Below are 27,393 nucleotides of genomic sequence, written 5' to 3' on the forward strand. Positions count from 1 at the left end.
TATAGAATATGGTTTAAGACTATCTTTTTGCTGGCCTAAAACAAGATGGTGGATGAATATCACCAGCTATCCATAAAGTTGGGTGGTCATCTATGCCCTGTCTTCGCTCTGCCTCAGTACTATCCACATATTGCTGGGGGTGGTCTGTAAGAATTCCAGTAGATTTATCCATATGAGGGTAATTCTATATAGAGCTGCATCAAGGACATGCATAAATGCCAGCTCTCAAAACATGTATCCACATATGTTTACAGATATGCATGTAAAATGGTACGTTTCTAGTTACATGCTCTTTTGTAAATACATGCCACTACTGGAGGCCAACCAAATTTCTGCCTAATTTAATCAGTAAAAATCAGCAGGTGTAGTTTAAAAAAAAACAATTGAAAAAAGGCGCCAGAATCGAATCTAAGCATGGCACCTAGCAGCACCTAAGTTCAAAGTAGGTGTGCTTAGGGGGAGTAGATGACCTTAGGCACCGCTTTCTGTGATTCTCCATCAGACTTAGGCACCGGTAACGTAGGCCTCTAAAACCCTGGCCTACATTACCAGCGCCTACGCATGATTGACACGTGGTCGGCACCATTCTTGAAGGCGCGGGCCAATGTAGGTGACATTTACAGAATCCGGCCCTGAGGGAGTAAGTCTGAAAATGGAGCTGAAATGTAGGTGCTCGGATACTGAGCACTAAATGTGAATTCTATCAGGAATTGCGCATAGATTTGCAGTTATAGAAGGCTAGCATAAATGGGCATTCATGAGCAAACTATTTAGGCCGCTTGTGCCATGTCGGTGATGGTGCAAGTGGCCACGACTAAATGTTGCAGTTGCATGAGTAACTGGCAGTGCTCTAGAATCTTAGTGTGTAAGTACTGGGCATGCCACTGATCCCCCCCTCCCCAATTCCCTTCTCTCATCCGCACCCCTTGCGGTTATGCCCTATACTGTAGATTTTCCACATAGTTTCTAGAATAGTGACTGGATGCAGTTATACACATAAAAACAGTGCAAGTTACTCGTAGGCATAATGACCTGGGTTGGCCACTGTTGGAAACAGGACACTGGGCTGATGGACTTGCGGTCTGTCCCAGTATGGCAATGCTTATGTTCTTATGTACCAATTAAGTCCAATTATTGGTTGTTAGTGCCAGTCAGTGGTTAACTTGCCAATTAACTTACATGCATACCTGGTGCTATTTCTGAACCTGCATGCACAATTTTGCACGCTAAGATTGAAAAGGGAAGGGGTAAAACGCGGACCTCACGGAGCTGACGGACCTCGCGGATCTTAACCCATACGGCCTTAAAAATCTGAGGTCCGTGTCGGTCCTTGTCCGTGGTGCTTGTAGTTTCTGTCGCTGACAGACCTTGATGAGATTTTTGCACTGAAGGATCCGTCTCAGCATAGGGAGGGAAAAGTGTTAGGATCCGTCAGCGCTAAAAATCTCTTCGAGGTCTGTCAGAGCCAGAGACTAGTGCTGGAGTTTGGAGACTTCTTTTTCATAACGCACGTCCAAAACCTATGTCCCCGCTCTCTTGGCTTCTGCTCTGCCGCTCCAGCACTAGTCTCTGGCTCTGACAGACCTGGAAGAGATTTTTTAGCGCTGACGGATCCTAACACTTTTCCCTCCATTTGCTGAGACGGATCCGTCAGCGCTAAAATCTCATCCAGGTCTGTCAGCGACAGAAACTACAAGCGCCACGGACACGGACCGACACGGACCTCTGATTTTTAAGGCCGTACGGGTTTAGATCCGCGAAGTCCGTCAGGTCAGTGAGGTCCGCGTTTTACCCCTTCCCGATCAAAAATGTTCCTGCAGGATTATAGAAGGGAGGCAAATGTATAATGTTTTAAATGCTGACTGATCGCTTTTAAGTGTTGATCATCAGGAGCAGGGCTCCCGGTTCCATGCAGCTCCTCAGCTGTACAAAAGGTTGTAATTCTAGCCCTTGCCATGGAATTGTCAGGTTCCCCATGGGATAACCCTTTGGTGAATTCCAGGCAAACAAGTGCAGTGTGCTCCCATTGTAATACAAGTCCATTGCAAGCCTTTTCATATGCTTCTAACTGCAGAGGAAAACTGGTAGATGAGGAAACAGCAGGTAACAAATGCTGCTTACCTCTTATCCTTGCTGGGTGGTAAGAAGATATACCCCCTGCTGGCTCTGCCATCCCTTCTCACACACAGAGGATCCCTATATAGCAGGGGTGTCAAATATCAGTCCTTGAGGGCTGCAATCCAGTCGGGTTTTCAGGATTTCCCCAACGAATATGCATGAGATCTATTTGCATGCACTGCTTTCATTGTATGTTAATAGATCTCATGCATATGCGTTGGGGAAATCCTGAAAACCCGACTGGATTGCAGCCCTCGAGGACCAACATTTGACACCCCTGCTCTATAGAAAGAGGATGGAATCAAAGCAAAAAATTAAATGAGCTTCACACAGGGACTTTGGCTGCCTTGTTGGGCAGACTAGAATGGACCATAAAGGTCTTTATCTGCCTTCATTTGTATGTTACATCCACACGTACATGCTTCTTTCTACTAGCATCTGATGTATCAGGGCAAAAATGTGCCTTGGGAGTCCTGAATTTGCACATCTGAGAGTTTCCTCCTATATATTTAGACCTTAGGCATGTGCCTAACTTGCATAAGCCTGAAGACTTCCCTGAAGCCAGGATAAATACACTTAGATGCATTTCTTATGCCTTTCTGCTACTTCTCTCTCCTAGTTGTTATCTGTCTTGCCATCTCTGATTAGCTAGGAAGTTTAAAATTTTTATTATTTCTTGATATCCCTCAAATCACAGAGTAACTAAGCGGTTCATAGTCGTAAGCATAAGAGACAAACGCGCGCCGACAAACGAGCGCCGACAATTCAGCGCAAGACTTCAGCGTGCCGCAGGAAAACCTTCTTTTAAAGGGCTCCGACGGGGGTGTTGGTGGGGAACCCCTCCCCACTTTATTTATAGGGATCGCGCTGGTGTGGGGGGTTTGGGGGGTTGTAACCCCCCATTATACTGGAAACTTAACTTTTTCCCTATTTTTTAGGGAAAAAGTTAAGTTTTCAGTATAATGTGGGGGATTACACCCCCCCCCCAACACAGCAGCGCGATCCCTATTAAGTACTGTGGGAGGGTTCCCCCCCCACACACACCCCCTGTCGGAGCCCTTTAAAAGAAGGTTTTCCTGCGGCGCGCTCAAATCTTGCTCTGAATTGTCGGCGCGCGTTTGTCTTGCATGCTTTTGTCCCGTCACCAACCAAGCGGCTTACAATAAAATTGGTATCAACATACAATAAAATTAATACCGTTTAACAAAAATAGTAAAAATAAAAATAACTTACAATACAAAATGGGACAGGGGAAGAACTCCAATTTGTGATAGAAAAGAAAGGGGGAGGAAAACACCTACGGTAGGGGGAACAGTCTAGCTGCTCATCGTAGGTATCTCGTCTTACATTATTTTAAAATTTCAGGAGAATAGCTCTAGTGGAAAGGGATCTTCTCCTTTGTAATCAGGGTTCTGACGGATGGTTTGAACACTGCACTGTATAATAAGTTGGATAAATAAAATAAAAAATAATCAGGTGATATGAAGAAACAAAGCAACTGGGAGTGATAAGAGATGAAGTGGAAGGTAAAAGAGTATGGATTACTAGGGAGAAAGAAAGATAGGACTAGGATGCATCTGTATACATGTGAAAATGAAGGGGAAGGGAAGGAGGGCAGATGGGATTTTGAGAGGTTAGACTCAGGCACAGGTGTCAAAGTCGGTCCTCGAGGGCCAGAATCCAGTCGGGTTTTCAGGATTTCCCCAATGAATCTGCATGAGATCTATTTGCATGCACTGCTTTCAATGCATATTCATTGGGAAATCCAGAAAACCCGACTGGATTCCGGCCCTCGAGGAAGGACTTTGACACCCCTAAGAGGTGACAGGAATTTGAGGCAGAGTATGAATAGAGCAAGGAGAGGAACGCTTCCCTTCTAATCTGGATCCATGTTCCCGGATCCAAAAACTAGAGAATGACACAGGGACAAATATGTCCCCGACCCAGCAGGAACTCAATTTCCCCCGTCCACGTGAGTTTTGTCGCTGTTCCTGTCCATGCCCCATTCCTGTAAGCTCTGCCTTAACCGTACAAGCCTTGAACACTTATGATTATAAAGTGTTTTTGGATTGTGCAGATGAAGATGGAGCTTGCAGGAATGGGGGGAGGGACAGGAAAATAACTCATGGGGACGGGACAGGAAAATGAGTTCCCCCAGGGATGGGGAAAAAAAAAATCTGTCCCCGTGTCATTCTTTACCAGAAACCTCCTCCCTAACCCTTCCATGTCCCTGAACCTTCCAACCCTGCTCTGTTCTCTTTCTCCACCCCAATCCTCAATCCTATATCTCCTCTTCCTTGATTCTCTCCCTCTGCTAATATTTCAGATCCCTTTCTCCTTCCCCTCAAAATAAAAGGAAGATTCAAAAATGGCTTTATTTTTATAATGGGGAAAATGTATCAGTTAATATGCAGGGGAAACCACAAAAAACAATGCCGGCAAACAGAAAGTGGAATCGATGAACTGGAAATTCACAGGTTTATTGACCACACAAAGCCCCAAATTAAATTTAAAACAATTATAAATAGCACAAAAATCCACATGAAAAGAAGTCAGTAATCCCATAGGCGTGCCAATTTATATTGAGATCTGTACTAAAATCATGTCACTTTGGTGATCACTCCAATTACAAACAAGTCGAAAGAAGCTGACAAGTGGTATAGCAGTGGAATGGACTTCAGATTTCAGCTGGTATGATAGCCTTCATCAGGGATCCTATGGAAACATATGTTGTCATTTCCAGAAATGGCAATGACAAATAAAATGTTATATACTGTATGTAAAGAACCAGTTATATATAAAATGTTATATACTGTATGTAAAGAACCAGTGAAAGCGAGGATGAAAAATGGTTGTTGAAAACGGTGTGTAAAGCTGTGTGAATATGAGCACCAAAGAACGCGAATAGAGAAAAATAAGGAAAAAATGATAACCCATCAGAAGAATATATTGGTGAAAACGAGTATAATATGGTGACAATGAATAGCCCTAAGAGATTGAATACTAGTGCTAGAGACTAAACATTCAAAACATACCATTGCTGAGAGATCAACCGATTTAAAAGCTAGAACAAAACACATAAAATAAGAAAATGAGGAGTAGTGATGGTATATGTGAAAACAATATGCAGAGGGAAACCATTTTCCTCCAAATGTGGCTCAGAATTTATCCTGTCACAGAATATACCCTTGAAATTGCTGCAGAAAAGCAGGGGCTGAGACCAAGATGTCAAAAATGTATATAAACAACAATTTGATGAGTAATAGCTAAGTACCAAGGCATGCATGTCAAAAAAAAAAAAAAAAAAAAAACTCTACAAACATTCTTTAATCATTTCACATGGTTGCCTATCGTCAGAGGAAACGCATGCTACAGCCTAACCGGTGAGTCTGGTTGACTAGCTTATCTCATGGCTAACTCCATAGGTGGGAGATACGCCACGGCAGTAAGTGCTCCTTTTCCTAAGCTGCGATAGCGTTTTTAGCACACGCAGAATTTTAGCACTCGTTAAACCCGCGCTACGCAGCTAAAACTAATGCCAGCTCAATGCTGGTATTAGCGTCCAGTGCGCGCGGCAATTCTGCGCGCACTAAAACCGTTATTGCAGCTTAGTAAAAGAAGCCCTAAATGTCTGCATCAGGTTTGAATGGTGAATCCGTAATTCACCTCATTTTTTTCATTTTTTTTTTTTTAAATTCAGTATGCTAATTATAGTGTGTACATTGCTAGCCACTTCTCATGTTTTATTAGGTTGCATTAACAGGTTTATGGCCTGGTAAATGTTTTATAGTTTGAAATGTGAAAATCAGGTGTGGTTTTAACACGAGAGAACATAATCCTCCCTCGCACGAAAGGAACGTGAATAATACTCTCCCCTCTATTACAGCTGTTCTAGTGTTCTAGTTTATAGTGCATCTGTCTCTTTGTAAACATATGTAAGCTTGTTTAATCTCTCTGATATTAATTACTGCAAACCTAGCCTAAAAAAAAAAATACAAATTTCTGTGATATCAAATGGAAATTCATGTGATCTTACAAACAAGTGCTCTCTTTGGATCAAGATAAAACAAACAGAACAAAATTTAATCATGTACTGATCCACATGCATTATTGCTACTGCTGAAGGCAGTTTTAGCATAGATATAACATCAATAAAAACTATTATTAATATTCCCTGTTCCAAAATACCAAATTAAATATAAAAATATATCCTGAGGCTTTCAATTGTAAGATTTGTATTTAAATGGTTTGTATAATAATGTTTGGTACGCAAACAGAAATTCAATTAAAAAGACTTTACTATGTAGTAAAGACTTCTAAGGTTTTGTTTTGAACAGGAGACAACTACATTTTCAGATTTTAGGTTCAGCTCTTTTAGAAATGAATTTAAGAATAACATATTGTATTGTATAGCATCAGTGGAGAACAAAAATACCTACCCCCCTCCCTTTTTACAGAACAGTAACACGGTTTTTAGAGCTGGCCATGGCGGTATCAGCTCCGACGTTCATTGAATTCCTATGAGTGTCAGAGCTGTTTATGCCGTGGTCGGCGCTAAAAACCTTGCTACTGTTTTGTAAAAAGGGGGGTAAGATTTTTGCCTCAAAACAGTTGTTTCTTTAAAAATAAGCACAAGATAACTTACTATCAAAGGCAATGTTAGGAAGGGTGGTGGATACCTGGAATGCGCTCCCGAGAGAAGTGGTGGAGAGTAAAGCTGTGACTGAGTTCAAAGAAGCGTGGGATGAACACAGAGGATCTAGAATCAGAAAATAAGATTAAATATTGAACTAAGGCCAGTACTGGGCAGACTTGCACGGTCTGTGTCTGTGTATGGCCGTTTGGTGGGGGATGGGCTGGGAAGGGCTTCAATGGCTGGGAGTGTGTAGATGGGCTGGAGTAGGTTTTAACGGAGATTTTGGCAGTTGGAACCCAAGCACAGTACCGGGTAGAGCTTTGGATTCTTACCCAGAAATAGCTAAGAAAAAAAATAATTAAAAATTTAAATTGAATCAGGTTGGGCAGACTGGATGGACCATTCGGGTCTTTATCTGCTGTCATCTACTATGTAAATATTAGATATCAAATTATTTGTGAATTACTGATACCCAAGAGATTGTAAACCTAAGGGAAACAGGTTAAATAAAGCCTCTGATTCCTTCGCAGGGAGAATTGCTTGATGGAACACCAGATTACATGTCAGGTCTAGATGATATGACAGACTCCGATTCCTGTCTGTCCCGAAAGAAGATCAAGAAAACAGAAAGTGGCATGTACGCCTGTGACTTATGTGACAAGACATTCCAGAAAAGCAGTTCCCTTCTGCGACACAAATATGAACACACAGGTATGAATGGTATCATATCATGTGTCTTTTCATTTATTGACGCACTTCACTTTTCTCTGTGTTACAGGTTTATTAGACATACTTTGAGATGCGGCTTGCAGCCTAAACATTTAAATCATATTAGATGATTGAAAGAGAAACAGATCAGGGGGACACATGAAGGGAACATTCTTGACTTATCTGACTGACTAACTAAGGACCCCTTTGGAAAAATCACGTTAGCAATTTTCCTGCGACGAATGTTCTGAAGCCCATTCAGTTCCTATGGACTTTGGTGCATTTGCTGTGGGAAAATCCTTAGACAAAATGTCAGAGGTGCTGGGCATTGTCCTTGATTCCAGTCTTACTATGGGAGAGTAGTTTGCCTCACTGGTCAAAACTTTTTTTCTTCAGACGGAGGCAATTTGAATGATAAGATCAGCCCTGAGTCCGACCAGCTTTAGCATAGCAGCTCAAGCAATCCTACTCCCATATCTGGACTATTACAACTTTCTATATGGTAACATCCCAATGAAAGGTCTTAAGAGATTGCAGTTGCTCCAGAACACAGCAGCATGGCGGACCCTTCACAAGACCCAGTTTAAGAGGGCCAGTTCACTACTGGCAGAACTGTACTGGTTGCCAGTTAAGAACAGAATCCAATTTAAAATCACACGTATTATCCACAAGGCTATATATGAGGAAAACCCAACTGGGCTAACATTGGCCATTCAGATCACGCAGTCCTTCTACAACTCAAGAACGACCCATCACTGTAAACTGCCTCGTCCCTCTCCACATCAAATCCAGAAAAACAAATCACCCTTCAAGTCTACCTTCAAGTTCCAAGGTCCCAAGATTTAGAATTGCCTTATAACCTGCTTGCGACAGATCCTTTCCTACCTTCAGTTCAGAAAATCACTAAAGACGCATTTATTCTCACTGTAATTCAAGACATCAGTTCTATATTAAATGATCCTTGATGTTACTGTTATGAATCCTTATTAATCTTATGTAAGCCACATTGATTCCTTCCTGATAATGGCGGAGTATAAAAACAGTATGGTATGGTATATAAAAGGGTCCCTAAGGAATTAGATGGCTGGTTTGAAAAATTAGAACAATGTCCAATGCAAAGTGGCTCAATAAGGGCAAACTTCTCTATTGCTTATCTAAAGTAAGGCACTATAATTATGTACATTACATTAAATTTATATTCTACCAGTGCTATAAAGAATTCATGGCAGATTACAATAAAATAGTAAATTACTGGTAACAGACCCATTTAAACAAAAGTATCAAATTACATATTGTCAATAGCAGATATAAATATCTGTGATTTAATATTATATTTGTGTGTGTACATGACATGCATGGAGGCATGCAGCAGTTAAAAAGCAAGGCAAACCACCCCACAGAGCAAAAAGTGGAGAAGGAACTGTACACATCAACTGCTGAAATACTTAGGGCTAGATGCTAGATGCACTAAAGTCAGCGATCATCGCTAAAGCTGTTTTCACAACTTTAGTGATGATCACTATTACCGACCCGATTCACAAAACAGCTCACCGCCTGTTTTTCCCCTCGATCACCCATTTTCTGATCTGGCCATGCAATATTGGCTTAGATTCCTCCCCCTTGTATCTTGGGATACAGAGGGAGGAGCCTAATGCCCTGATTGGCTCAGACACCTAAGGCCCCTCCCAAGGGGTTGGGCCTTAGGCACATGAGCCAATCAGGGCCTTAGGCTCCTCCCCGTGGATCACATCATGCACCATTAAGGGAAATCTTCGTCATTCTGGAGCAGAGAACCGAAGAGCAGGATGGACTGAGCTTCTGTCCTGCTCCAACGTCTTTGAGAAGGTTCGGGGGTGGCAGGGGACCTCCGGTTTCAGGAGGGAGTGGGAATTCCTCCTGCCTTTTATTTGGGGGGGAAAGGGGAAGGGTAGAGGATGTTTGGGGGCACCTGGTACGGGAGTGGGCCTTCGGTGGCAAGAGGGAATGGGCATCCTTACTGCTGTATTGCTGCAGGGGGGGAGGGTCACATTGGCAGGAAGAAGTGGGTATCCTTCCTACCGCATCTCTGCCATGGTGGGTGGGGGAGTCATATGCAAACTTGATAGCACATCGATTGCTGCTGCAGAATCGGCCAAAAGCAATTTAGTGCATCTAGGGCTTAAATATCTATATCTCACATGAGAAACTGGTGAGAACTCTGTTTCTGTGCATGAAGCTATGCAGCTCCCGAGTGATACGTTACCTTTCCTAAGAGTTCTCACCAGTTTCTCACGTTGTGAGATATAGATGTGTAAATGTTTCAGCGCCATCTACTGGATTGCCATTTGTACCCCTGAAGCAGGCTTCTCTTTCGAAGCCGAAACACAGACTGTGTTGGGTCTGCAAGTAACCACAAGATAGATTGGCCATTTTATATGCTTTGTATTTATAATCGCTGACTGTATTCAATAAACTCTGCTTTATCTCAGGCTGGTGTGCACAGTTCCTCCCCCGCTTTTTTGTTCTGTTGAGGCATGCAGCACCATTTTAGAAAAGTTGTGGCTGTTGGAATGCAGACATTTTAGGCAATATTTAGATCTACACTGAGATAGTGGTGTGATGTCCTAAATGGGGATGCTCCTTGAAACAGCTCTCTGGCGAAACACTGAATTCACGTCGGAGCCCCAAGTTTAGACAAGATAAGTTATCATGGGCTTTAAAATCTCACTAAAATTATAATAAGTATAAGAAATACATGGTGGACCGATGAGGAGGCTGGCTATGGTATGGCTTTAGCTTTACACGCAATATGATGCTAGAGTGTAGCCACTGAGGTCACCTTAAAGATTAATCTATAAACCTTATGAATTATAGTACTCTTTGAAGTATGGATAAATGAACAACTGTTGAATAATTGAATAAGTTTGATTTGAACAAATTTCTTTGATGTGAATAGTGAGTGTGGCAATTACTTACTACATTATATTACAGCTTCACTCAGAAGAAGAAATTTTCTCTATTTGACTTCATATAGATTGTGACATTATAGGCAGAAACATCTAGAGCCTATGATGTATTTTACAAACCGAGGACTAAACATAAAAGCCTAATGTAAAATTGGCATATCTCCACCCTCTGACCCAGACCCGGAAACCTGCAACAAGCATGATGCCAACTGCAGAAACCCTGAGATAATCTATAACACAGATTCACTTGGAGACCATATTTAAACTCACCAGAGACTTTCCCATTCTATGGAGGAAAAAGGAAACCAACTGATTTTCCCACCAAAATTCAAATTTGTGACCAACTAACTTTCCCATCAAAATTCAAATTGGTGGCAAACAGATTTTCCTGCCTCATTCACCTCAATCCCCAACCAATCAGGTATCAGGACTTACTATATAAAGACAAACTGCAGACCTCACAGCATACCCTGAAGAAAGCCACAGCTTGACGGCTGAAACATCGGTTCTACCTGACAAGGCGCAGCAAGATTCGGAAACCTGCAACAAGTATTCTAAAGGCATTCAAAAATATGAAGCACATCAATGGTGATGTCTCAAAATGTGATAATATAAAGTGTATGAAAAAAAAGATGTACCCAAGGATGTTCATGAAGCTGAAAATAGCCAATGCCATGGCAGACCCAACCCCCATAAGACAAGTGCATAGCTTCCATGAAATCCCTTCCATGTCCCTGGTGCTTCTTCAGTTCCTGCAGAGAAAAGCTTTCTCGCGTCGTCTGTCGTGGTGGTAGAAAGCATATAGTGCAGGCTAAAGATTCAGCACTGCCCTGGAGTGAAAAATGTTTATTTATTTGCTCACACCCTTTTCAGCAGCAGCTCAGCAAAGTTAGTGATGTGTCCAAGGATCACAGGAAACCGCAGTGGGATTTGAGTCCGACAACCCTGAGCATCAGGCCCGTGTTCTAACCACTAAGTCGCTTCCCAGGGTGCTAAAGGCTGTGAGGGGGATCTGAGCCAAGCTCCTCTGGACATCAGTCCCATTATTTTGCCCAGTGGCATAGTAAGGGGTGGGGTGGTCTGTCCCGTGCGCCATGGTCGTGGGGGCATCGGCACCCCTCCTCCTCTCCACCTCTTCCCCTCACCATATGTGCACCCCCTTCCCTTCCCCCGTCCCTCAAGTTGTTCACTGCCAAAAGCAACAACTTCAACGTTCTCCTCTCGACCATGTCGTCTTTCCCACTGACCTCACTTCTGGTTGCCACGCGTAGGAAGTGACATCAGAGGGAGAACTGACGGGGTTGCGAGGAGCACGCTGAAGTTCTCATTGCTCGTGGCAGTGAACAACTAGAGGTAAGGGGGAAGGTAAGGGGGTGCGAGCTGGGAAGGAGCAAGGGGTGAAGATGAGAGCGAGGGGAGGGGGCCACCGCTCAGGGCACCTCTCACCCTCGCTGCACCACTGGTTTTAACCTTCAAGCTGCTCTACTTTAAACCGACTTCCAAAATGTTTCGCCCTGCCCTGAGGAGTGTTATATTTTGCACTTTGAAAGCAGGGCTAAATACTTTGCAGTGCTAAATGTTTTTCACCCCCAAATATTTTGCACTGTCCTGGACTTCAAAACATTTATGAGTGCTCTGAGGTTCAAAATGTTTTGCAGTGCTAAAATTGTGCCTTGGGGTGCAAAATGTTTATTTGTATATTTGGATTTTACTCAAACCCTTTTCAGTAGTATCTCAGCTTCCATCAGGCTCGCAATCTAAGGGACCAAGGCTCAAATGTTCACAATAGAGTCTACCATGAAACTAGCACAAAAGAATTGCCCCCGGTATGGTCAAGATAATGAGCATGCAAATTAATGCTGTGCCAAAACCATTATAGTAATTTGCTGCTCAGGGCCTGAGCTGCGATTGGCTAAAGCACTGACAGGAAAGTTGATATTGAAACATACTACAGCATGCATTAGCCCCTTACCATCAACCCAACACTTCTTTCCCCCCCCCCCCCCCCGGTGCCTGTCATACCTACCCCAGCCCCACCCCACCTGCCCTCCTTCCCCAAACATAAAATGAAATACTCCGGTGGGCCAGTGGCCACCAGTCCTCTTCCTCCCCTGCCCTGGTGCAATAGAAAACGCCAACTCTTCTGGCTAATCAATTAGGCTCTCTTGACCATTATTAATCCTCTCCCTTTTAATGCAAGGCTGTGATACTCAAATTAAAGTGATAAGATTTTTGAGTTGACACCTGTAGAACTCATTGAGCCTGATTCTATAAACGGCATCTACCGGCACTTAACATGTAGGCACCGCTTTACATGGTTGTCAATCAACTGTTAGACATCCTTTATGGAATCATCCCCAGCGGCACCTAAAGGCCCTTGTTGCTCCCCAATTGGGAGCAGTTCTGCTATTATACAGAAAATTTCCTTCTGCGTGTACATGTAGAACCTTCTTAGAACAGCAAGATCCAGTTATAAAGCATTTATCTGACTTTTTCGGTCAATGTGTGTGTGTAAGGAACAACAAATGGGCACGTGTGTGGAGATGCTGAACAAAAGTTATTCAAATCTGTCCCATCAAGATTTATCCCTGTACACTTTTCTTTCACGCTCCAAACTTTCACAAAATAGAGTCCTACATCAAATTCAAACTCTAATTTATCCAGTCTGTGCAGTAAGAACTGAATAACTATCAAGCCTGCATCGAATAAGAAAAATGAAAGGAAGCTCTTTTTGCTGTAATAAGGAGTGAATTCCGAGTATTACTGTGTATCGTCCAGCAATGACGACAAAACATAGATTCATACAACAAAACTCTTGCTTGCAAAATCTCAACACTTCATTCCTTTTATCATTCTTAAATGGAATTATGCTATAAAATCCAAAGGAAACCCCAAATTTCTTTCATTTTACTTATTAAAATGATCAGTCTCCAACAGAAGCTATTGCTAAGGCTAATAGGGTAATTATAATGCTATGCTAAAGAATGTAATTATATCATGAGAGGTGGAATACAGCCACATTCGTGTAGGGTTGACTAAAAGTCTGAATCTTATTATGCAAAAATGGAGCTAGATATACAGACCCAGCTCAACAATTTAATGCAAGGCATGTTTTCACAAGAATATGTAGAAAATCAACCCTTACATAGAAACATAGAAGGTGACAGCAGATAAGGGCCAAGGCCCATCAAGTCTGCCCACATCAATGACCCTCCCCTACCTCCCTTTGCGAAGAGATCCCACCTTTCGATCCCATTTAGCTTTAAAATCAGGCACACTGCTGGCCTCAATCACCTGTATCGGAAGACCATTCCATTGATCCACCACCCTCTCGGTGAAGAAGTATTTCCTGGTGTCGCCATGTAATGTCCCTCCCCTGATTTTCCATGGATGCCCTCGTGTTGACGTGGGTTCCTTGAAGAAGAAGATATCCTCCCCCACCTCGATACGGCGCGTGAGGTACTTGAATGTCTCGATCATGTCCCCCCTCTCCCTGCGTTCCTTCAGCAAGATAAAACATGCATTGAACATGGCTTTAGTGCTTAAACATGTGCCTTTATCAAACATGTCCAGGGGATCTAAGCGGGGAAATGTGCCATTCAGATCAAGACATTCACATTTCCCAAGTACGTTTACAAAGATTCAGCCAAGACGCCCACATGCCAACTCAATTATTTGCCAATGCCTTCTTATGCTAAAGTAGATTTCAGTTGATAATCGCCTTTTAGAATTTTTCTGACATCAATGTATGATTTAAAGCTGGCTTGTATTTCTGAATTGATTGAATTTGTGCTCTATCCCTATTATAACAGGGATGATTAACGATGTGGTTTAGGCAGGTCTATGTTATATGTGATAATCTCAGGGAAAAGAAGATTTTTATGTATGTGATGTGGAAACCGCAATGTTATATGCCAGTGGTTCCCAACCCTGTCCTGGAGGACCATCAGGCCAATCGGGTTTTCAGGCTAGCCCTAATGAATATGCATGAAGCAGATTTGCATGCCTGTCACTTCCATTATATGCAAATCCCTCTCATGCATATTCATTAGGGCTAGCCTGAAAACCCGATTGGCCTGATGGTCCTCCAGGACAGGGTTGGGAACCACTGTTGTATGCGGTATATACATTTTTTAATAAATAAATTAATAATGTGTAAGGGCGCTAGAAAATACGCACGCATTTGCCAACTTGAACAGAAGCATCACTCAACAGGCTCCGATTCTAAGTATAGGAGGCAATTCATTGCATAGGTATTAACTTTACAACACACCTGATATGCATTAATGTCTAGAATAACAGTCTTTGCATGCTTATGTGTGCACATATTTGCAAAAATGACAAAATTCCACTTCAGTGCTGTTCCACAAATACCCAACTAACTTACATTGATCAACGGGAGAACATGTAGGTGGAGTTTGATTAGGCTCCTGCTTATGTACACAGGCATAGCGAGAATAGGAGGCGTCTCCCCTCGCCCTCTTCTCCATCCATCCCCCCTGCCGTGCCTGCCCTTCTCTTCCCTTCCCCTGTATACGTTTAGCTTCCCCAGTGCAAGCAGCATCTCCAGCTTGCTGCCTGCGCCAGAGTCGGATCTCCATCTGATGTCACTTTTTTAGTCACAGGAGCTGGGGAGTGTGTGGCGTTGTGGTTAGAGCTACAGCCTCAGTACCCTGAGGTTGTGGATTCAAATCCCATGCTGCCCTCTGTAACCTTGGGCAAGTCACTTAATCCTAAGTCCAATACTTCTTTCAATATTGTTTCAAATTCTTATCAAAGACACAAATCCATTGAACATTTCTTGCATCAATGATATTATGGTAACTTAATATCAATGGTAACTTAATATACAATATATATGGTAACTTATATATATATATATATATATATATATATATATATTATATCTATGGTAACTTAATATCAATTATATTATGGTAACTTACCATAATATCATTGATGCAAGAAATGTTCAATTGATTTGTGTCTTTGATAAGAATTTGAAACGATATTGAGAGAGGTATTGGACTTAGAATTTGATCATCTTCTTTCTCATTCCTGCACTTGAGGTTTTTTTGGCAAGTCACTTAATCCCCCCATTGCCACAGGTACATTAGATAGAGTGTGAGCCCACTGGGACAGATAGGGAAAAATGCTTGAGTACCTGAATTTAAACCACTTAGGCAATAAGTAGTATTAAAATAATAAATAAGTAACATCAGAGGGGAGCACCGAGGCCGGCGCAAGCAACAGTTTGGAGCTTCTGCTTGCGCCAGCAAAGAGTTAGAGTTACGATTGGGTGGGGGGGGGGGGTGAAAGCATGTGCGCAGTAGAAGAATGGGAAGGAGCAAGGGGTAGACAGGAGGAGAGATGGCAGTGCCAACACTAAGATGGCACCCGGGGCAATCCACCTCCCTTTACTTCATCACTACTCACAGAATACTTTTAGAGGCATTTTCAAAACACGGACGTCCCAAAAAATAGCATACATCGGCACGTGGGCCTTTTTTCTCGCCAAAACGCCCACAGGCCAACTTTTGAAGCTGACTTTCTGGATGTCTTTCTAGGTTTCTTTGCTGTGCATCCAAAGCTCAAGGAGGGGTGGGTGGGGGGCGGAGGCATGTTGGAGCAGGCTTTGTACGTGCTTGGCCCTTGGATATCTTGCGGGGACAAAGATTTCCCAAGACATCCAGGATGGAACTTAGATGTCCAGCGCTAGACTTGTTTTAAAAGCCTCTAAATACAAAAAGGAACCCAAACTGATCAGATGACCACTGGTAATAACCCCTCACACACTCCCCCACTGACCCCCCCCCTCTCCCACTTGACAAAGATCTGAATGAAACAGCACCTGGTATGAGAAAGCCAAGTAGAGCAGCACACAGGTGTCGTAAGTAGACTGGTTGGTGGGCTAGTGAACCATAGAGAGGAAGACTCAGGCCCAGCAGGCACTCTATGCACCACTCTCTCATATCTCCACTGAGCCATCTTTTCTCCAGGCTGAAGAGCCCTAGCCAATTTAACCTTTCCACATAGGAAAGCCGTCCCATCCCTTTAAGCATTTTCATTGCCCTTCTCTGTACCTTTTCTAATTCCGCTACCCAGTGAGAGTAGTATTCTATAAAGGAAGGTAGGCACCTGTGCTCCTTTTTAGAGTAGGCTGTTACCCAAGTGTCCTTCAGGTACCTACTTGCCACCAGCCTGTTATAGATGTACCCTTTTTGTGGCCCATTTCAGAATAACTGGAGACTTGGGGGAGCCCTTTGACTAACCCCCTCTTCTACAAAACCGCACTAGCAGTTTTGGGCGCAGAGAGCCGCGTCGAATGGCCCACGCTACTCCCGACGCTCATTGAGTTCCTATGAGCTTCGGGAGCAGCGTGGGCCATTCAGCGCGGCTCCCCCGCGCTAGAAACTGCTAGCACGGTTTCGTAGAAGAGGGGGTAAGTTGAGGTAAGTACTAATGTATGCATACTGCAGGTTAAAATCCACTACTATGGCGCACGCTGAGGCATCCTGCAGTGTGTTTGGTGCACTAAAAAAACAGAAAATGGTGGGTTTTTTAGCACTGAAGGCGTGTTTGCAGGCATAGAATAGCACTATTCACTTAGCTGCACGCTGAACAATTAATACTTAGTTAGCGCTGGACTTAGTAAACCAGGTGCTGGTAACAGATCCTGCACTAATGGCTTCTCGCTAATTGGGAAGTTAGCACATGGCAACTAATGGGGGAACGAGGAAATGTGACCATTTTGTAACCACAGTAAAAGTGGCCACTGATACCCCAGGCCTTTTTTTAGCACAAGTTAGTAAAAGGGCCCCTTAATTTTATAACAGGTGACCTAGGTTGCTTTATGGACTTCTGTTTTAGGAAATTATCCAAACCTTTTTTTAAAACCCTGCTAAGCTAACTGCTTTAACCACATTATTTGGCAATGAATTCCAGAGTTTAATTACACGTTGAATGAAGAAATATTTTCTCCAGTTTGTTTTAAATTTACTACCCATTATACACAGGTGTCTATGTGTCTTTATAACATGATGCCAGAAAAGCTGCATGAATGTATGGCTGCTCGGGAGCAGATATATATTTGTGCAAAAATGTACTCTTATTTTGATTTCACCTGCTATATATTCAGACTCTTTTACAGCTGAGTCACATAAAAGTATACATATTCATGTCAAATACATACTTTTATGCATGGGATAATGTTATAAAAGATATTTTATGAGCTATGCTGTATAAAAATGTCTTTATAAAACTACCGAGAGAATTGTAGTAGGTCACACGAATTAGAGCAGTATAGAAGGAAATTATCCAAATTTCCAATGTTTATTGGAGGGCCACTATTTGCATGTGTAGAGGTTTTTAAAATAACCTTCCTAGTCTCTGTCTTAGAGGCCCTTCTATTGGTGTGTTCAGTTTTGGACTTTAATGGATTTTAATGTTGGACTTCATCTAAGGCACGGCAGATGATAGGTTGTATCACGAGAGGCTTCGTCAACAGGAAGCCTGAAGTCATAATGCCATTGTACAGAGCCATGGTCAGACCTCATCTAGAATACTGTGTGCAATTCTGGAGACCACATTACCGTAAAGATGTGCTCAGAATGGAATCAGTTCAGCGGATGGCCACCAGGATGGTCTCAGGGCTCGGGGGTTTCTCGTACGAGGAAAGACTGAACAAATTGCGGCTCTACACTCTCAAAGAACGTAGGGAGAGGGGAGACACGATTGAGACATTTAAGTACATCACGGGACGCGTCGAGGTGGAAGACGACATCTTTCTTCTCAAAGGACCCACGACCACAAGAGGGCATCCGCTCAAACTCAGGGGGGGGGGGGGGAAGTTTCGTGGAGACGCAAGGAAGTACTTCTTCACAGAAAGAGTGATTGAGCAGTGGAACAAGCTTCCAGTGCAGGTGATCAAGGCCAGCAGCATCCCGGACTTTAAGAATAAATGGGATACCTAGGTGGGATCCCTACGGGGGGTCAAATCCAGGAATAGAGTCACTAGGGTAAAGTAAAGTGGCTGTATAATTAAAGGAGTCAGTTGACTCCAAGGGGTGGGTCAAGAGAGTGGGCAGACTTGATGGGCTATAGCCCTTATCTGCCATCATCTTTCTATGTTTCTATGACTTTAATGGATTTTAATGTTTGGCAAGCTCAAAACCAATGCTCCATAAAGAAGGTGTGTTTCCACAGGTCATACATTAAAATTCAGATTAACACATAAGAACATAAGAATTGCCATACTGGAACAGACCGAAGGTCCTTCAAGCCCAGTATCATGTTTCCAACAGTGGCCAACCCAGGTCCCAAGTACCTGGCAGAGACCCAAAGAGTAGCAACATTCCAGAGCTCCTATTGTGATGTCATAATGCCTCATTCCATCAATGCCTAAGAGTCAGCCTCATCACTGATGTCACAATGGCTTGCTTATCCTATACTTTGATCACATAAAAACATAAGAATTGTCATACTGGGACAAACCAAAGGCCCATCAAGCCCAGTATCCTTTTTCCAACAGTGGCCAACCCAGGTCCCAAGTACCTAGCTAGATCCCAAACAGTAAAACAGATTTTATGCTGTTTATCCTAGAAATAAGCAGTGGATTTCCCCAAGCCATCTCAATAATGGCCTATGGTACTTGCTAGCATTATCCCTGGAAACTCAGTACCAGGCCACATCTGGACTCTGGCACTAAAGTTCCAGGTTTATGGAGCTGGTGAAAAACACTCTGGCTTCTACAAAGCTGCGATAGAGGTTTCTACCATGGGCCAACAGGGTAAATGCTCTGACGCTGATATAATTCCTGTGACTTTTAGGTGGTCCTATTAATGTGCTTGCCGTGGCTGGCTAAGTGCTGAGTATTGGTACTTAACTAGATAACTGAAATTGTCTGGCTATTTGGGGAGCATTCAGTTAAGTTCCACTGAATGCAAATATTTAGCTTCGAACAAGCGGATAGATTTTTTTCCTGAAAATTAACTTATCTATACAGCCCAATTTGGACCCTTTAGTTGATATGCTCAGCCTGGGCTAAAAATTGATCGCTAAGAGCCTGGCACTGAATATCACTGGATAATTTAGCCAGCGACGATCAGTAAAAACACACTGACCGCCACTGGCTGAATATTGGGGGGGAGAATGTCACCCGAGTATTAACATGCTAACACCATTAACATGAGTTATTATTAAATGGGTAACTTGGCATAAAAAGAGATCTGTATTAAATAATGTATTTTAATTTGTGGTAACACAGTAATGTCTTTTAGTACATAAGGACATAAGAATGACCATACTGGGTCAGACCAATGGTCCATCTAGCCCAGTATCTTGCTACCCAAGTACCTGGCAAAAGCCCAAATACCTTCCATGCTACTAATCCCAGGGCAAACAGTGGCTTCCCCATTATCTGTCTCAATAGCAGTTCCTGGACTTTTCCTCCAGGAACCTGTCCAATTTTTTTTTAAACACAACTGTGCTAACTGCTGTTGCCACAATCTCTGGCAATGAGTTGCAGAACTTAACTATTTAGTGGGTTAAAAAATATTCACTCCTATTTGTTTTAAAAATATTTCTATGTAACTTCATTGAGTGTCCCCTGGTCTTTGTACTTTTTAAAAGAGTAAGAAACTCAATTCTGCATGACTCAGGATTTTGTAGACCTTAGTCATAACCCCACCCCCAGCTCTCTCGTTTCCAAGCTGAATAGCCATAACCCCTTTTACCCTTTCCTTATATGAGAGGAATTCCATCCCCTTTATCATTTTGGTTGCTCTTCTTTGAACCTTTTCTAATTCCGCTATATCTTTTTTGAGATATGGTGACCAGAATTGAAAGGAAATCTGTAAATTTCACCCATACTTTTGTCAGATCTATGGAGAAATCAAGCGTTATTGCACAGCTGCTAAGGAAAAAAATAGAATTTTGGGGTTTATTATGGCTTCATGCCTTAGAGCAGTGGTTCTTAAACCTGTCCTGAGGGACCCCCCAGTCAGTTTGGGTTTTCATGAAATCCCTAATGAATATGCATGAGTGAGATTTGCCTATAAAGTAGGCAGTAGCCATGCAATTAGTGTATGCTTAGTTCACGAGCTCCAATTTAGGTGCCTAATTTACACACACACCCTTTTACAAACCCGCATTAGGGCTTTTTTTATCGCCAGCCGCAGTGAAATTAGCTCCAGCGCTCATAGAATTCCTATGAGCGTTGGAGCTAATATAGCAGTGGGCAATAAAAAAGCCTAACACTGCTGCGTAAAAGGAGAGGCTAATTTTTTTTAATTGGTTTAATTGGTGCTGTTAATTGAAAGTGCCATTAAAACCTGATTAAAATCAATTTAATTTGTCGGTAGGCGTCAACCCCAAGGCGCCTACCCAAAAAGTAGGCATGAGTAGGGAGAAAGTTTGGGCATGGATTGACTTGGGCACTAGCGGGTGTGATTCTACAAACGGCACCTGACTTTGACATGTGGCAGGATCCGCTTTGCTAGTCGCCTGCTGACTTAGGCACCGTTTACAGAATCAGGGCCATGCTGCCTGCTTAATGGGTGGTGACAAAGGCCACGCATTAATGGTGAAATTTAACTCATTCAGCTATATATGAGCAAACTAATTGCAGCTGATTTTTATACCAAGACCTCAAACACCCAAGACACTACATAATTTATTTTGTGTCCTTGCTGGGTTGACGTGATCATCATCGGTCTTCAGTATGATTGTGTTCCGATTTGATTCTAATCGGAACACAAGTGGTGCAGGGTGATCCCATTTATCAGTGTTAATAAATAATCCTGAAGAGAAGAGCAACTGCCCCTGAGGAAACATGCCAGTGAAACAGCTGGGTAGCCGTCGGGCTAGAACTTAAGTGCTCTTCCTAAAATTATTTACAGCACCACATAGATGCATTAGGGTATAGCCTGCATTAAAAAAATTTAACAAGACCGATGATGATCACGTCACCCCAGTAAGGACACAAAATAAATTAAGCAGTGTCTTGGGTGTTTGAGGTTTTGGTATAAAAATCAGCTGCAATTAGTTTGTTCATATATAGTTGCATGTTGTATGACTAGTTGAGCAAGCTATTTTTCCATACGTCAAATTGAAATTAACTCATGGCCATTTTACTCCAGCAGTAAAAATGGCCATACCAGGAATTAGAATTACCTAGTGAATTCTCCCATATTAAATTTAGACGCCTGTAAAAACTTATCTTTTTGGATTGGCATACTCTTAATTGCTTTTTTTTTTTTTTTTCCAGTCGGGGGATATTTAGTATCCATTGGTACGAACGTTGGGGGAGAAATTTGCAGTTGCTGCTTTTATAATTGTATTTTAAGTTTTATAATCTTTTTTTTTCTTTTTTTTCTATTTTAATTAGAATTTACTCTGTAATTTATTATTTTCTTTGTATTTTTTTACTTTCCTATTATTGAAGGGGTTCTTTTTTTTTTTTTTTGGTTTAGTACTATGTAAACCACTAAGATGATGTATGGACTCATGGTCTATAAATACTAATAAACATAAATGAGTCACCTCAGAGCATGCTAAGGTCACTTTTTACCCCTATTTACTAAAAGGGCCCCTTAAAATAGATTAAATGGCAAATTGCTCAAACGAGCTTATGTTATTATTCAAATAATTCTAGGAAATTCACAATGTTCGAAATGAAAGCTAAAATTAAATTTCATACTGTAATCTTTATTTCCACCCTCTTGAATTAAAAAAAATGACTTAACCTCTGTTTTAATCTTCTCCATATTGCACATGTTTTGTCTGGATATCGTCCTATTGCATCATGCCTTTCCTCATTTTATCCTGTGGCATCATGCTGACAAGTATTTAGTGCTGGCTCTATTTTTGAAGAAGAAAAAAAAAACTTTCAAGTATGGAAGCTATGGAAGGTGTCGAAGACATTCCAGTGCTATTTGTGGCCTGGAATCAACCAGATGTGTTTAGGCTTGGCAGGGGTTTCAAGTTCTAAAGATTGGTCAAAAATGTCTTCAAATGCCAAAGGAAATATTGTACTATATGCTACATTTGAATGTTCTTGTATTAATGGCTGACAGCTTTTCAGAAATGTTGTAACTGTCTTTAAATTGTCTAGTTCTTGGGGATAGAGAGGGGTTAGCACTGTATTTTCTTCCTGCTCCTTTGGGCTTGACGCTGAATCAGAATTGGCATCTATGATGCCCGAAGCCTTTATTGACAAATATCTGGTGACTTCCCCCGCTAAACAAACCCTGTGATCTAGCCTAGTTACTGGAGTGACAGCCACTGACATAGGCATACAGATCATGGCCCCTTTCAGAATGTGCCCAGAGTCTTCCCGCTAGGTGTCACCGGCATGTGATGACTAAAATATCTCTCTGAGGGCTATGCCTATGTCTCTCGGTGCAGAATCAAACCCAGATTTTGTGCATAGCAGCAACGTATCGCTACAGAGGTGCTAAGCTGCACTCACTAGGTGTGTGTCACACTCATTTGACGGCTGTCTTATTCTCACTCTCACTGAGCCTTTCTCTCTTTCATTAGAGCCTCTAATGCAGGGGTCTCAAAGTCCCTCCTTGAGGGCCGCAATCCAGTCGGGTTTTCAGGATTTCTCCAATGAATATGCATGAGATCTATGTGCATGCACTGCTTTCAATGCATATCCATTGGGGAAATCCTGAAAATCCGACTGGTTTGCAGCCCTCGAGGAGGGACTTTGAGATCCCTGCTCTAATGCTAGTGCACCAGTCCCGACTACTGTTTTAATTAGAGGAAACCTGAGAGAAAATAAGTTGCTTGACTAAGTAGGAAAAAGAATCTGAGTACAACTTCCTGGGTACTTTATCTACCTCTGAAACATCTTTTATACTGCTTCTACAAGTACTTGCAAGGTAAAACCTAGCCATAAAGTCCAGCACCAATCTAACTTAATTGATCAATAGGCCTAATCGCTTCCGATATTGACACTCAGTACCCCTCAATTGGGCTGTAATCGGGTTTAATTGAAAGTTAGACGCTTAACTTGAAAAGCTCAATTCTATTAAAAGTAGGCGCCTAGCCCAAAGGGTGTGGTTAGGGGGGCGGATCGTGGGAATGTTTTCAGGTTAGGCATCTCTTTGTGAATTAGGTGCCATTGAACTCCGATATCAGTGTTTAACTTTCGGCAAAGAAAACCCTGACGTAAATATGTTATGCCTCAATTTTAGGATGCTGAGCACTGCCTAAGCACACTTAGATAACACCAAGCATGATTCTATAATGGACGCTTAACAGTTTATAGAACTGTACCTATTTCAGCACCTAACTCAGGGGTGTCCAATGTCGGTCCTCGAGGGCCACAATCCAGTTGGGTTTTCAGGATTTCCCCAATAAATATGCATGAGATCGATATACATGCACTGCTTTCAATGCATATTCATTGGGGAAATCCTAAAAACCCGACTGGATTGCGGCCCTCAAGGACCGACATTGGACACCCCTGACTTTAGGCTGACCTTACAGAATCAGGGCCTGAGTATGAATTTACCCATAGTGCTTTCACTTTCCAAAGAAAAGCCCAGATACAACAATTCTATGATCCCCCCCCCCCCCCGAGAGCTCCGCTCAGCTGGTATGTCCCTCCTATCTGTGCCCTTCTCTTCAACCGCCAACTCCAGACTCCGTCCCTTCTGCCTTGCTGCACAGTATGCTTGGAACAAGCTTCCCGAATCCCTACGGCGGGCTCCGTCACTAGTAGTGTTCAAGGCCTAGTTAAAAGCCCACCTCTTTGAGAGTGCTTTCGACTCCTCTCACCTTGGGTTCCGCATCCCGAACCCTATATGTCACGTCTGTCTGTCCAAGTTAGACTGTAAGCTCTTCCGAGCAGGGACCGTCTATAAATGTCAAAATGTACAGTGCAGCGTAAGCCTTTCATCGCTATATAAACGTTAAGTAGTAGCAGCAGTAAAAGCAGATATTTTAGGCTCTTTTTTTTTCATTTGCAAAAAAATAATGCAATTACTCCAAGATTTATACCTGGAAAATCCCATGCTTTGGCCTTCAATCTTATTCATTGCATGGTGAATATCACTCTTTGAAATGGTTCACCCTTGACATCTCTGATCACTGCCACCAAGCCAGCTTTAACTTATTTAGTTTAACAGGAATTGCAAGCAGGGCACAGCTTCAAAGTTATTTTTCTTTTAAATCAACTGTTAGGATATATTTTATGTCGCAGCAATTTTCAAATTCTGTGTTTCTGGGAAAAGATTGCTCTTATTATTCCTTCTAACTAAGACATTTTCTTTTTTTGTTTGTAGGAAAAAGACCACATCAATGTCAGATTTGTAAGAAAGCATTTAAACACAAGCATCACCTTATTGAACATTCACGACTGCACTCTGGCGAGAAGCCGTACCAGTGCGATAAATGTGGCAAGCGCTTCTCTCATTCTGGGTCTTACTCGCAGCACATGAATCACAGATATTCTTACTGTAAGCGGGAAGCCGAGGAAAGAGAAGCAGCCGAGAGAGAAGCGCGAGAGAAAGGTCACCTGGAACCCGCGGAGCTACTGATGAACCGGTCCTATTTACAGAGTATTACTCCTCAGGGGTACTCTGACTCCGAGGAAAGAGAGAGTATGCCAAGAGACGGGGAAAGTGAAAAAGAGCACGAGAAAGAAGGAGAAGATGGTTACGTGAAACTGGGAAGACGAGATGGCGACGAGGAATTTGAAGAAGAGGAAGAAGAGAGCGAGAATAAAAGTATGGATACCGATCCAGACACGATAAGAGACGAGGAAGAGACTGGAGACCATTCGATGGATGAAAGTTCGGAAGATGGCAAAATGGAAACCAAATCGGATCATGAAGAAGAAAATATGGAAGATGGCATGTAATAAACTACTGCATTTTAAGCTTCCTATTTTTTTTCCAGTAGTTTTCTTACCTGCTTGAAAACACTGCTGTGTTAAGCTATCCATGCACGTGTGCCTGATGCTTCCAGGAAGCCTGTAGAGATGGACAGAAGGGGCAGTTCAGCCGAGACAGATTTAGTTGGCGTCTAAGCTGGGTATTGTTGAGAACTGCATTATGCAATTTTTTTGTACAGTATTAAGGCCTAAAAACTGTGTGGTTCAAAGAGACTAAATCCTGTGTTTAATAACATTTATACGTTAAGCACAAACTAGCAAATTATATGAATTGCACTCTACTTATATATCACTACAAACTTAAAAGAAAGATATTTCTAATTTATATTAATACATTTTTTAAAGTAAAGAAAAGTGCCCGCACTACCCTACATCAGTATTATGACTCTTCTTTAATTTAATGTGCTCGCACTACAGTACATCAGTATTACGACTCTTTTGTACTTTCCTTTTGCTACTCATAATTTTGTCAGGTTTCCAGGCTACGTAACCACACAATTTTAGGCCTCCATTTTTTTTTTCAATGAAGGAACTTGAAGTGATGCATGTGTGAATTGAAGATACCGAAGTCTTAAAGTGACCTGGATATGAAGAAAGAAGTCAGATAAGATACAAAGAAAGCCTTTGTAAGGGTGGTTTTAAAAGCCTTATATGCAAACCTTTTAATCTGTGTGTTTCTGCAAGTGCCATCCTTGTATAGTGTTAAGAGGGTAACGAGTTACCTTTGCACCAGCTTCAGTGTTAAGCTCACCCTGTTCTTTGAAGCACCCATGTCAGTATTAGAAGAATAGGCAGCAGTTCCTTAGTTTACATGTTTGTGCAATTTTTTTCTGTATTTTTTTGTTCATTATTTTTGTCAGTATTACACCAAACTTTTTTTTTTTTTTTGCAACAACAACAACAAAAAAAAGAATTTGCATTCATTTAATTTTAGGTCAAATAACATTTTATTTATGTGGCTCATTTTATATTTCCTAATTTTATTTATTTCATACTGTAGTGTACAGTATTATAGTTCTTCAATATATAGATATATTTTAGTAAAAAAGGAACATGACATTGATCATTTGGGCAAATTTTACGTAAAGAGAAGAGCATTTATTGTGTTTTGGAACATTGTGAAATGCAATTTTTCAATTTTATTATTTTATTTTTGTTTTTTCCAATTACTGGAAATTCCAAATTTGGGAACTTTTGATACGATCTTGTGAAAACACTGTATTTTCGACTGAAAATTCCACTTTCTTCATCTTGTTTTTTAGCTAAAAAGAGGGACTGTTAAATACAATGTATAAATACCATGACAAAAAAATCTTTCCTGAATTGTCTTTGTAAAAGTATTATTGAATTTTCAATTTGTAATTTCTCTTGAAAATGACCATGCTCGAATAAAAATGTAGCCAACATAAAATCATATTTGATGATTCTATATTTGACTTATAAAATGTATAATAAATGCAATACTAAGGAGGTTATTTTAGAAGCCCTAGGGGCATGGTTACTAACACGGGCTACTGTTACTCTTAATCCCAATTACTTGTAACTAGATCTAATGGCATAAAATGGGACATGTGATACAACAACATGAGTTAGAGATACAATAACATGTATTAACAGTAGTAACCACCCCTTATTCACAATTTTCACATGTGTATCATATACTTGTGTGAAAGCCAAATTCAAAAAGCAACTATTTACACATGGAGATCAATACTACATAGAAATTTTAAGGGGATGTGATTTGGATGCTCAGTGATATGAATAGGTTTTAGAAAGTGCTCATTTCGGCCAGGGCTTTACACAAGGAATTAAGGGCCCCTTTTACAGTGCTGCTGTGGTAAATGCATCGAAGCCCATAGGAATGGAATGGGCTTCAGTGAATTTACCATGGCAGCATCGCTACTCAGTGGCTTAGTAAGGGGGGGGGGCAGAGGGGGCAGTCCGCCCCGGGTGCCGTCTTGGTTGGGGCACCCGCACCCCTCCCTCCCCCACGTGCATGCGTGCTCTTCCCCTCTTTAATTTTCCTGGCATGAGCAGCATCACAAACTTGCTGCCTGCTTCGGTGTCAGCTTTCTCTGACA

The 27,393-nt window shown here is 41.9% G+C and overlaps 1 protein-coding gene across 1 annotated transcript in view; it reads left to right on the forward strand.

The window, feature by feature from the left end:
- Window positions 1–26,728, forward strand: part of ZEB2 (zinc finger E-box binding homeobox 2) — a 333,333-nt gene extending 306,605 nt beyond the window's left edge. The window contains exons 9-10 of the mRNA XM_033946430.1: window positions 7,285–7,465; window positions 24,702–26,728. Of these exons, the coding sequence (XP_033802321.1) occupies window positions 7,285–7,465; window positions 24,702–25,279 (759 nt within the window). The 3' untranslated portion in view covers window positions 25,280–26,728. The remainder of the gene's footprint in view (window positions 1–7,284; window positions 7,466–24,701) is intronic.
- Window positions 26,729–27,393: the final 665 nt, after the last annotated feature.

The sequence above is a fragment of the Geotrypetes seraphini genome, chromosome 5, assembly GCF_902459505.1.
Source record: "Geotrypetes seraphini chromosome 5, aGeoSer1.1, whole genome shotgun sequence".
In the NCBI taxonomy this organism is placed as follows: domain Eukaryota; kingdom Metazoa; phylum Chordata; class Amphibia; order Gymnophiona; family Dermophiidae; genus Geotrypetes; species Geotrypetes seraphini.